General features: G+C 42.6%; 1 protein-coding gene across 1 annotated transcript in view; it reads left to right on the top strand.

Moving 5' to 3' along the window:
• Positions 1-12872, top strand: part of LOC117198897 (uncharacterized) — a 29942-nt gene that overhangs the window by 2338 nt on the left and 14732 nt on the right. The window contains exon 3 of the mRNA XM_033417129.2: positions 571-620. Within this exon, the coding sequence (XP_033273020.1) occupies positions 571-620 (50 nt within the window). The remainder of the gene's footprint in view (positions 1-570; positions 621-12872) is intronic.

Raw genomic sequence — 12872 nt, 5'->3', positions numbered from 1 at the left:
TTAAATATGACTCTGCCCGCAACGTGGCCTAAATTTGCTTCCTGGACCAGGCAGAATCTTACCAAGCAGATAGTCTCAGGGGGCTATTTGCAGAAATTAACTACAATTTCCGAGGCGCTTACGATGAGGCGCTTTACATAAAATATCTTTAAACCAGTCAGGCATTTTTGTCCCCATTCGACAGAGATCCCAAGAGTTTAGGGGCCTGGGCTGTTTCCCTCTTCGGCGTTGGATTCAGAAACCACACAGCCCGGAAAGTGGACGGACACTCGGGTTCCCAGGATCCTCGGTGGGGAGAGTTCCTTGAGGCTTCCGAGCGTCCACGCCACCCGGGGCCCGGGAAGCTGACGACGCCAAGCGTCCCTGGCCGCTCGCTCGACTCCTGTGTAGTCGTGTCCCAGGCACCGCCGCATGAAAATCGCCCAGTCTGCCTGGGCCAGCGGGAGAGTCACCGCGTTCAGCACATAGGCCCTCCAGCTACCTACTCTTTTAGTTGGTGTTTTGGAGGAAATGTTTAAAATGCTGCTTAAATGATTTCGTGCTACTAATTTGTCCTCTCCTTGTCTCTAGGAGGGACTTGCCCCACCCACAGGCCATTCGTGCATCCTCCAGCCACAGAGGTACTTTCCCCTGCTTGAAATTCTCTGATAACTTCCCAGCCCACTTAGAGAGACAGGAAGGCCTCTGCAGGGCCTGCGGGGCTGACATAACCGCCCTGATTATCACTCTGACTCCCCTCTTGCCACTTCTCCCTAAGTCCCTGTGCTTCAACCCCTCTGGTCTTGAAACTCCCTGCCCTAGCCCCTGGCATGGCTGCCCCCTTCTTGTCAGTCATGTCTCTGCTCCCTTGACATCTCAGAAAGGCCTTCCTCCACCATCCAGTCTGTTTCACTTTTGTCATACATTTTCCATCATTCCAAAGCATCTTGTTCACTTCTTTGTCAATGTGTTTATACTCCCCACTCGCCACCCACCCCTGAGCAATGTAAGCCCCATGAGGGTGGAGACATCACCTGTCTCCCCTGCACATGACTGTCATTCAATAAATGTATATTGAATGAATGGGCTCTGCTTGGGCATTTCTAGAAGCTTTCTAAAGCCCTATGGCCCTGCTTGGCTGCAGTGTCAGTTATGCACTCCCCTCTCCCACCACACTACACCTTGGTTGATGCGGCTTCTCAAGCCCAAATAAGGGCAATGGTGACTCCAAGGCTTGCTTTGTACAGTCAAAGGCAGTTTTGTAGTCGCACACAGTGGTATCCGCCCCTATAGCTACTGGGTGCTCAGACTCACTGCCCCAAGTTTCTGAGGGCAGAGCCAAAATTCCTTCCTCCAGCCCTCCAGCCCAGTGTTCATACCAGCTGGAGACCAGAACATCATATGGGGCTGGTTAGGAGTTTAGCTTTCAAGTCAAGTCTCTGCTTGGCTCTGCATGGGCTGGGATCCTCCTCTCTGCCACTTTCTTTGTGATTCTGCGGAGTTGCTCAGCCTCTATGTGCCACAGGTTCTTTCTCTGAAAAATAGAGATAATAATTATATCCACTTCATAGAATCATTGTGAGGCTTAAATGAGATAATACATGTAAAACCTTTGAAACTGTCTATAAGTATTGACTAGCCCAAAGGATATAATTACTTGCATTTGAAATGAGAATCTTAAATCAAGCAAGAAAATTTAGTAGGTATGTTCCTACTATTTACCATATTTATTGAGTTAAAATATGGCTTTCAGAAATCTCAAGGTCTGAAGAATGTTAGAGTGCTTGGAAAGAGGCCTCTGAACAAAAATACTTAAAAATATGAAGCTCCCACTGGTAAAGAGGCAAAGAATTTGTTTGAATCTTTCATATGAAGGATACCTTGTTATCAGGGCCAGAATAAATGACTATCTCTAAAGGAAAAGCTAAAAGTTACATGAGCTAAACTGGTTTTAAGCCTATGTGTCTGTTTTCTAGCAAAGGTTTAACAGAGAAATAAATGTATGCTACTAAGAACCGACTGCTTTTGTGCTAAGACCTGGCTATGGGCTAAAAAAATAACAGGCTTCACGGTCCCTTTCAAAAGGAAAAAGAAAGGCATTTTGAATGCTAACAGCATTGACTGCCGAGTTTTAAACAGAAAGAAGGCATAGGCTGAGCCAATCTCTTATACGACTTGAGTTGTTCTTTAAAATACTTTATATTCCAACTTTAGGGATGTTTATATAAACGTCTTTTTGTTCAAAAGTTAGTGAAAATATGCTGTATAGTAAACAATGAGAAATTCAACTTTTAACTTTAAAACTAAGAATTCTAAACCTTATGTGGTGAAGGTGCAGTTACCCCAGAGTGTGAAGCAGAATACTATCATTACATTTTTTTAAATTATTATGGAATTTTTCAAACTTACACAAAAGTAGAGAAAATATCGTGAACCACTTGGCCTCAACAGTTATTAACATGTTGTTTTGTTTCATCTATTCCCTCCTCGCACTTTCTTTTTTAACTGGGGTATTTTAAAGCAAATCACAGACATGTTTTACTTTACTTGTAAATACTTCCACATGCTTTTCTAACAGATAGGGACTTTGCTTACATAACCAAAAAGCCATTACTGCACCAAGCAAAACTATTCATTTAATTATTCAATATTTTCATAATATCATTTAGTACCCAGACCATATTCAAATTCCCTGATTTTCTTAAAGATGTCTTTTTGCATTTGAGTTGTATGAATCCAGATGCAAACAAAGTCCATACTATTAAGAAAAAGAAAATTCCAAACTTGGTCATAGACAAAACGATGACTGTGTGTCCTTTCTGTGTAACACTGGAGCATTTTCCAACAGGCCCATGAAAGAATTATCTCATTCTCTAGGGAGGTTTTACTTTGACTTATTATTTTAGGGTATTTAGCATATTCTTTAAGGGTAGATGTGAATTTATAGAAAAATAATATAGATACAAATGATTCTTGGTCAATAACAATGTACATGAATATTAGTCAGTAGAGATATAAAAGATGTATGTCCAGTGCCCATGTATATTAAGTTTTTTTAAATCTCTTTGAAATAGTTCTTTTTTACTGGTCCCCTTGTTAATACTTCCTCGATAAATGCTCTTTATATTTGTCTAAGACCACTGTTTTTAAGTTTTTGAAAATTATACTTTGACAATACATTGCATTTTATTATTATGTCTTTTAATCCTTTTCTTATCTATAGCAATCCACCCTCCCTTTAGTTTTATACTATTAATATGTTGGAGAAAACTGTTCATTTATCCTGTAAAATGTTCTACATTTTGGATTTGCCTGGTTTCCTCATAGTGTCAATTAACTTGTTTCTCTATCCCCTGTATTTCTTGTAACTGGTAGTTAGATCTAGAGGCTTTATCAGATTTGGGTGCCATATTTATTTATTTATTTATTTGGCTGCGTTCCGTCTTAGTTGCGGCACGTGGGATCTTTCGTTGCGGCGCGCGGTCTTCTCTCTAGTTGTGGCTCACGGGCCTGGGCTCAGTAGTAGCGGCACCCAGGCTTAGTTGCCGTGTAGCATGTGGGATCTTAGTTCCCCAACCAGGGATCGAACCCGAGTCCCCTGCATTGGCAGGCAGATTCTTAACCACTGGACCACCAGTGAAGTCCCTCGAGTCCCATTTTTTAAGGCAAGAAATATTCCATAAGTGCTGCTGTGTACCTATTGCATCACACGAAGAAATATATGATCTCCACCCCACTTTGAGTGATGGGAAGTTTGATGGAGGGTTCAGATATTGTCATCCTGATTACTCTTTCCCCATGGGATTGGTTATGTATTTATTGTTTCTCAGCTCCGAAATGCAGCTGAGCCATTTAAATATTTTTCCTTTGCCAGCAGGCACTGATCTTTGTCACTAGAGGGCACTAGAGAGTCATTACAGGGAAAACGATTTTTGCTTCCTGGTTCTGGTATGCTCCTTGCCAGGCTCCTAAAGCTAGCGCCTGGCTTTTCCAGCACCAGCTCCTGAAGCACAGGAAATCTCCCTACCATCCAGCTTCTGCCATGCGTGGTGGTCATCAACAAACAGCGCCAGCAGCAACCCCTCGGGAGATCTTATATTGTTCACCCTGGTGTGAACAGCTTTCTCCTGCACCCAAGAGGGCGGATTTCTGGGAAGTTCCAGAGGGCAGATTTCCAGGAAACTCTAGACATCATATTTCCAGCAAGTTCTACTGTGGCAGAACCACCTTGACTTCCCTCCTGTCCAGTGAGCCTCGTTGGCACCTTCACTAACAAGGCCAGATCCCATCCCTTCTGTTTTCTCAAAGACTATGCCTCTGTGATGTCCCACGTCCTGTATCATCACTTTTTACCTTTTCACTGACTTAGTCTCATAAGCATACACACATATTATAATATCCCTCATTTAAAAAAAAAATTCCTTGATACTATAAGTTTTTCAAGGATTTTTGCTTAGCCAACCCCTCCCTCCATTTCTCTGCTCCCATGACTGGAAATCTTGTTTGTACTTGATTGCTTCATTTCTTTTCCTTCCTCCCAAAGACTGTGAAATATATCAAAATATATCATCTGTTAGGAGGAGTACATATAATGCATGTATATGTTTTAAAATAAGAAGAAGATAATAAAGTAGACATTTGCACTCATCTCTCATTCTAGGAAATCAGATTTCCATCATCTTTCACTGTGTGCCCCTAATGGATGTATCACTCCCTCTCTCCTCTAGAGGTAAGCTTCAATGTGCTTTTCTGTGATAGTCATTAGCTTTTCTTTGTAATTGTTTTACACATGTAGATATCCCTAAACAGTACATTACCTAGTTTTGCCAGTTTTCGGACGTTATATACATGGAATCACACTGTATGTGTTCTGTGACTCGTTGTCTTTGTTTTTGAGATCCACCATCCTGATGCATTTAGCTTTGGCTCATTCATTTTCACTGCTGTGTAGTATTTTTTTTTTATTTTTTATTTTTTTTTGCGGTACGCGGGCCTCTCACCGCTGTGGCCTCTCCCGTTGCGGAGCACAGGCTGCGGACGCGCAGGCTCAGCGGCCATGGCTCACGGGCCCAGCCGCTCCGCGGCATGTGGGATCCTCCCGGACCGGGGCACGAACCCGCGTCCCCTGCATCGGCAGGCGGACTCTCAACCACTGCGCCACCAGGGAAGCCCTGCTGTGTAGTATTTCAAATATGAACAGTCTACATTTTTTTCTTCTCCACTCTACTGTTCCTGGAATTTGGTTTGTCTCCATCTTTTTGCTATTATGGGTAATGCTGCTATAAACATTCTCATACATGTATCCTGGCACACACCTGCAAGACTTTTTAGGGTACGTGACCAAGAGTAGAATTTCTGAGTCTTAGAATGTGCATATATGTCATGTTACTCAGTGAGGCAAGACTATCCCCCAGGGGTTGTATTTCTTACTGTTCCTCCACTGGCAGATGAAGTTGCAATTGAACCACATCCTCAGCATCACTTGGTATTGTCAGACTTTCAACTCTTTGCCAATCTGATGTGTGTGAAATGTTATCTCATTTTAGTTTTAGTTTCCATTTGCCTAATTATTAATGAGGATGAGAATTTTTCATTTTTCCTTCTTTTTTTTTTGCCATTTGTATGTCTCCTTCTGTATAATGCCTCTTATGTCTTTTATCCATTTTTCTATTGGGCTGTTTTTAAATTTATCTTGTGGATTTATGGGAGATATTTGTTTTTTCATATATTCTGGGGACTAATTCTTTGTTGATTGTATGTGTTACACATATCTTCTCAGAGTTTCTGGCTTGTCTTGATGGTGTCTTTTGATGAAGAGAAGTTCTTCATTCTAAAGTAGCCGAATTTATCATTCTTTATGTTGTGGACTCTGGGTCTAGTTTAATAAATTCTGCCTGTCCCGAGATCACATAGTTAATCTCCAGTATTATTTTATAAACACTTAAAAGTCTCGTGTTTCAAATTTAAGCCTTTAGTATACCTGGATTAATTCATTTTTATGTTTGGAGCCAGATATGGATTTGTTTCTCTTTTCTTGATGGTTATCTGATTATCCCAGGATCATCTATTGCATATGCTCTTTATCCATTTATTCATCCTCCAATACTTATTGAGCACCTACTTTGTGCTAAGTACTTTTATAGATGCTGGGGCTCCAGCAGAACAAGAGAGACAAAAATTTCAGGGGGGCTTACATTCTACTGGGGGAAGACAAATAATGGACAAAATAAATAAATTAAATATTTGTTATGTTACATGTTGATAAAGGATCCCTATGGACAGTTCCACAGAAAGGGAAACAAAATAGCCTTCAACATGAAAAAATGCTCAACCTCACTCATAATAAAGAAGGAGCAAATAACTACACAGGGATTTTATTTTGCACCTGTCAGAATAGCAAAAATCCAAAAGTTTGGCATACACTTGATTGGCAAGACTGTGAAGAAACAGGCCCTTTCATTTATTGCTTGTAGAATCCAACTTAGGACAAACCTTTTGAAAAACAATTGGCAATGTGTGTCAAAATTGTAGGTGTATATACTCTTAAACCCTGCAATTCCACAATTCCATTTGTTGGCATTCATCCTACAGATATGCTTATACACATGCAAAAAAATTGTACTATTTTGTTCATTGCAGTTTGTCTTTAACAAAAGATTGGGAATAATCCATGCATCCATCAATTTTGGACTGGCTAAAATTTTATACACACACACACACACACACACACACACACACACACAGGAATACTATGCAATGAAAAACTAATCACAATGCAGGAATTCTCTGTGTACTTTTGGTAAGATCTCCAAGATATATTGCAAGTGGAAAGAGCAAGGTGAAAAACATTGTGTATAATAGGCTAGTTTTGTGTTTTAAAAAAAAAAGAGGAGGGAACCAAGAATCACTTGATATTTTCATAAACTGGAAGGTACACAAGAAACTAAAGAAGGTGGTTCCCTGTTTGGGGATGAGGCTTCAACTAGGCAGATGGTGGGCGGGATTGGGAGCAAGAGCCTTCACTGTCTCTACTGTGGCAATGAGCGCTTCTTCAGACAAATGGATAAATGAGGAAATGGTGTCAGCATAATGTGGAAGCTGCATTGTGTCGCATGCAACTGTCCCAGTATGTGAATGTTTTGCTCTGAGTAGCAGCAGCTGAATGCAAAGTAGCAAATGTAATTGAGCAGAGCAAGCTGCGGGAATATGATGCTATAGACAATGCCATTCACCCCACCTCCTTCCTCTCCACTCAGTATGGACACATTCTCTGTCTTGAAGTACTTATTAAATAATTATCCCGATCTTCATGAATTTTTTTTTTTTTTTTTTGCGGTACACGGGCCTCTCACTGTTGTGGCCTCTCCCGTTGCGGGGCACAGGCTCCGGACGTGCAGGCTCAGCGGCCATGGCTCACAGGCCCAGCCGCTCTGTGGCATGTGGAATCTTCCCAGACCAGGACACGAACCCATGTCCCCTGCATCGGCAGGCGGACTCCCAACCACTGCGCCACCAGGGAAGCCCTCATGAATTTTTTAAAAAATATTTCCTTATTTATTTGGCTGTGCCGGGTCTTAGCTGCAGCATACAGGATCTTCATTGCGGCATGTGGGATTTTCGTTGCTGCATGCGAGATCCAGTTCCCTGACCAGGATGGAACCCGGGCCCCCTGCATTGGCAGCGTGGAGTCTTAACCGCTGGACCACCAAGGAAGTCCCTTCATGAATGTTTTGAGGACGAGACTAGTAAATGCTGCTGCAGTACGATTCTACACAGGAATGGCAACAAATTTTTTTGCTGATGCACCCCTCAGAAGTGTGGAAGAAAAATGTCATTAGGCTGCCCTACAAGAGCTTTCCTAGGTGTCTTCTGCTTTAAGTAGAAATGAGACCCATTTGCAGTGATAGAAAATGATGATTTTGGTGCAGTCTTTGCTCCGTGGCACAAGGTTGTATTTGGAACTCTGTAAGCTGCTTCTCAATAAAAGAAAGAAGATAGCAAGACAACCAAACAAGTCCAGTGCAAAAGAAACAAACACAAAACAATGAGCCAAAGCCACCCATCATCAACACCTACTTTTGTGCAAAGTCTCAACTGCTTATTCTGCAACTTCTGTTGGTGATGACCCCCTGCCTTGTTTCCATAAACCACCAGCTTCCATCTTTCCTTACCCTCTCAACATATGTTTACCTTTTTTTTTTCAATAACAGTAAAGTCCTTTACCTCATATCATAATCTTTATCTATTAGCTATTTAACAAGTCTTTTAAAAACAATGCTAGTGTTTTTATTTGGATTGTTATTGATTGTTTTGTTAGTGTTAAGTTTACAAAGAAGTATAGATTCTGAGTTGTCTCCCAAAACCCTATTTTCCCCATAAACCCTGTTATTTTTGTGGTTATATATTTATACTCTTTGATTATGTGAATCATGTGAGTCCCTTACTATTCAAAAAGTTTTAAACAAAGAAAATTAATAAACCAAGGAAGATTAAAAAACAAAAAAATTATCTATACTCCCACCACAGTAGACCCCATAGCAGAATGAGGATGCCTAGTTGGAGAGTGACAACTTTCCCTTTGACCAGAGGATCAGCCTTCCTTCTGGACCAGGAACAGCTGGCAGCTGCTGTGCCAAGGGCTGTCCTGCTCCGCAGGGAGAAAGTTCATAAAGTCCAAAGCCCAGGGGCTGGCAGGTGCTGGAAGAATCTTGTGCCAGAGACGCTGGGGAGCATGGTCACAGACGCCCATTGCTCTGTGAGGCCTGAAAAGGCAGGGAGACCAATGGCAGGGGGACTTGAAACCAAATGGAATTTTCCCTGCTGCTTTTAACATTGCTTCAGACCAGTGACTCCTTTCTTCCTTCCACTTTTTCCCTTTTGGAATAGGAAACACAGCTGTTTCATATACCTGTCCCAGCACTGAATTTTGAGAGAAGGATAACTTGTTTTCTAGATTCACAGGTCCATGGTTGGAGTAGAATTTTGCCCCAGGATGAATCATACCCAGAGATCACTGATACCTGGTTTAATGATTTAGATGATGAGATTTGGGTCTTCTGAATTGAGGATATATACATGAGATTTTGAACTTGAGTTCATGCTGTAATGGGCTGAGACTTTCAGTATGGCTGAGATGGGGTGAATATATCTTGCACTGGGGATGGACATGAATTTTGGGGTGCCAGAGGGCGCAGTGTGGGTAGGTTGAATAATGGGCTTCAAAGATACTCATACTCTAATCCCGAGAACCTGTGAATATTTTCTTATATGACAAATGGAATTTTGTAGATGTGATTAAGTTAAGAATCTTGAGATGATGAGATTATCCTGGATTATCCAGGTGGGCCTTAAATGTGCTCGCAAGTGTTCTTATAAGAGAGAGGCAGAATGAAATTAGACTACAAAAAAGAAGAAATAAAAAACTTGAGTGATGTACTTCGAAGACAGGGGAAGGAACCACAAGCCAAGGAATCTGGCCATCCGAATCTGAAAAAGGCTCCCCTCAGAGCCTCCAGAAGAAACCAGCTCTACTGACATCTTGATTTTCGTCCCATAAGACTCATCGTTATGACTGTTAAATTAACATCTGTTAAGTAGAGCACAGAGTGCTAGATGGTGAGCATGGCTCAACAACAGGTGCTGGAGGAGGTACGTAGCATGCCTCAAGGGGCCACAGAGGAAGTTTAAGAGAGAGTGCAGACAGAGAGAGAAGCAGGACCTGGGGCACCTGCCTTATCTAAGGTGTGCACGGGGAATGGTTCTGGGAGTAAAGGGAGACTGTTAGGGAAGTCATATCAGGAACTTACATTTGCTTGTGATTCTGTGGGCTGTTTTATAGGGCATGTGGTGTGGTTGTGTGGAGTGGGGGTAGGGTTAGTTTAAGGCCCCTGCAGGCTGCTTTGTGGTAATTTGTTACAGCACCAGTAGGAAATGAATACAGTTGGCCACCGGTTTAATGCACGTATTGCTTCCTTTGGGATAGCACCCTAACCTCCTAGGGGGTCATCTTCCAGTTGGTGCTGTGAGCCTCAAAGTAAGTCATTGTGGAATTTTATGAAGCCAGCTTCTTCTAGGTGATGGGACATGTGTTAAGATCAGTGAAGTCCACGGGCATAAGTCCATTTCCACATTTCCTTTGCTGCAAAATATGTCACTTGTCAGATGTGATGCTGTATAGAATACCATGGTGATGGACAAGGCATTCTGCAAGGGTACAGTTGTAAAGCTGGGAGAAGTGAACCAGTCACAAAAGGCAAATCCATATTGGAGTAAGTATCTGTGATGGAAAGGTTAACTCAGCAGGCCTGAGTTGCTCAAACCCTGCACATTCCCAAGAAGGGCCTGTTTTCATGACTGACCTTTGGCCAACTCCTGGGAATTGAGCTCTTAGAATGTTGTGACTGATAAAAATGTTTTGCATGATGTGGTATAAGGCTTAAAATTATGTAATTAATATTATAAAATTATAATGAGCTTAATATTATATGCTGCCTTGACATTGGGTAAAATTGGGGGAGCCCTGAATGGCCTAACTGCAAGTTCCCATCCCCACTCTGTTCTTGTGGATAAGGGCCCTAGCCAAACAACCCTCCTTATCAAAGGGACCAGGCACAGTTCCTACTTAACCCTGAGTGGTGAGTGGTGTCAGGTTCCTGACAGCCTGAAAAATTATTGAAACAAGCCAATCACATCCTCCTCTAAGAACCAGGGGTCACTCAACTTCTTGATACTACAAAGCTGGCCTCCCACAGAACCTAGTTGTTGAAAGTGTTACCAGGTGCAACCCCTTGGTGCCCCTGCGTGGTGTACCGTGGGGTACTTTGCCTTTGCACACAATCTTTGAAAGCAAGACTTTAACTGCATCTACGCTTCTCCAGAAGAACAGGTATGATATTACACTGATGACACCATCCTCTGAGAAGATTCATTTGACACACTCATTCAGGACATAGAAACAAAGGAGCTCACAAAAAAGGGATGGCCCCACACGTAGTACAAGACCCTGCCAGCCACCTCTGTTCAATTCCTAAAAATTATTCAGCAGCTCAAGGGCTGCTCCATCCCCTACACACTGTTAAGAAATCTTTGACCCTCTTGCCATCCACAATGTTAATAAAAGATCAACCTTTTGATCTTTTGGGGGGATTCTGTAGACAACTTATTCCTAATTTACAAATTTTACTTAATCTCACTTTTGCTGTTACCTGCAAATCAACCCACCGTGAATTTTCCCGTCTCCATCCAAAGGCTACAGAGGCACTCTTATTGGTTTCTCCAGAGACTCCTTCACTGTAGAGGATTTAGCAATCTCCTCTCATACCTCCTGGAGTCTCTGGACTACCCATGTTTGCCAAAAGTTGTTCATTGGTTTCTGAAGCAAAAAGTTGCCTTCCTTGGTTCTGTGCTATATATCATTAGAGGAGCGGCTGCTAGCTGCTTATTGTGTGCTTCTGGAAACAGAAACTTTCACAGGCCCTGTATCTGTGACCCTTTGTACCCAGCTGCCCATTCTGCCTTGGATCATGAAAGCACCCCACAGCCCAGCATAGCTACCCAGGCCTCCTTGCTATAGGATGGAGCCAAACCTGGACCCTTTGGCATACTTACCTGCAGGAGGGGATGGCCTCCCCTGTCCCCAGTCCCTTGCCAGATTTCTTGGTGCTGGAGGAAGTCCTCTCTCCCAGACCTCTTGGCTACCTGGGATGCCCCTTGGGATCAACCAAGTGAACAGCAATGGGAGTTGATACAATTTGCAGATGGTATCATCACCATAATACATAAAGGAGCTCAGTGGAACATTTTTGATTTTCATCCCTTAACCAGGATGTCCCTAATAAAGGAGAGGACCCAGAGGTCAGAACAACTGGCCACACTTCTGGCAGTCATCTTAGCACTGAATGCCTGGCCAGCAAGTGGCCACATCTGTACTTTTTTACAAACTCTTGGGCCATTGCCTAAGAGTTGCCCCCTTTGGGGTAAAGAATTCTGGGAATATCTTGCCTCACAGATACCCAAATTATAAACTGAGGTAACAGATGTCTCTACATATACTAAGGCCCCAATACAAGTTTCCCTCCCAACTCTGCTCCTGCAAATAAAGTCCTCTAGTCAAACAGACTTTCTTATCAAAAGAGTCTGGGCATAGTTCCTGCTTATCCCTGAACAGTGTGTTTCAGTTCCTTGCCAACCTGCAGAATTTTTCAAACAAGCCAATCACATTCTCCCACAAAAACCAGGGGGCACCTCACCCTCTTGCTACTACATAGTCTGCCTCCCACAGCCACTGGTTGGTCACCGTTCCCAAATGCACCCTCCGTATGTGGCTCTGCGTGGTGTGCAGTGTTCTCTTTCCCTGGGGTGTGAGTAAATGTGACTATGAAACTGCTGTCGAACTCGTTTGACTCTTGTTGGTACACCCTGGCCAGATCCTTCAGCTCTTTGAGGATAAATATCTTTCCTCCCTTAACAGGTCCACAATTCTCCAACTCAGTATTTTTGACAGCCATAGTTATTGATCTAATGGTCAGGAGGAGAGGTTAGCCCTTGGTCCTGAGAGGAGTACATATTATGTCGCAAGGCAGAGGTCACTGTGTCATCTTTTAGTAAGGGGGCATGTATTAGTTTCTGAGGGCTGCGGTAACCAAACTAGGTAGCTTAAAACAACAAATGTCTTCTCTCATAGTTCTGAAGGCCAAAATCAGAACAAAATCAATGTACCGGCAGAGGTCATTCTCCCCAGAGGCTCTAGGAGATATTCTGTTCCTTGTCTATTCCAGCTTCTATTGACTCTAGGCATTCCTTGAATTGTGACTGTATTACTTTAAGTTCTGCCTCTGTCTTCACAATTGCCTCTTCCTTTTCTCTGTGTGTCTCTTATAAGGACATTTGGATTG

Source organism: Orcinus orca, chromosome 10 (assembly GCF_937001465.1).
Source record: "Orcinus orca chromosome 10, mOrcOrc1.1, whole genome shotgun sequence".
NCBI classification, from domain to species: Eukaryota; Metazoa; Chordata; class Mammalia; order Artiodactyla; family Delphinidae; genus Orcinus; species Orcinus orca.
Note: the sequence above shows the minus strand (reverse complement) of the source record. Positions and strands in the feature narration are given on the sequence as shown.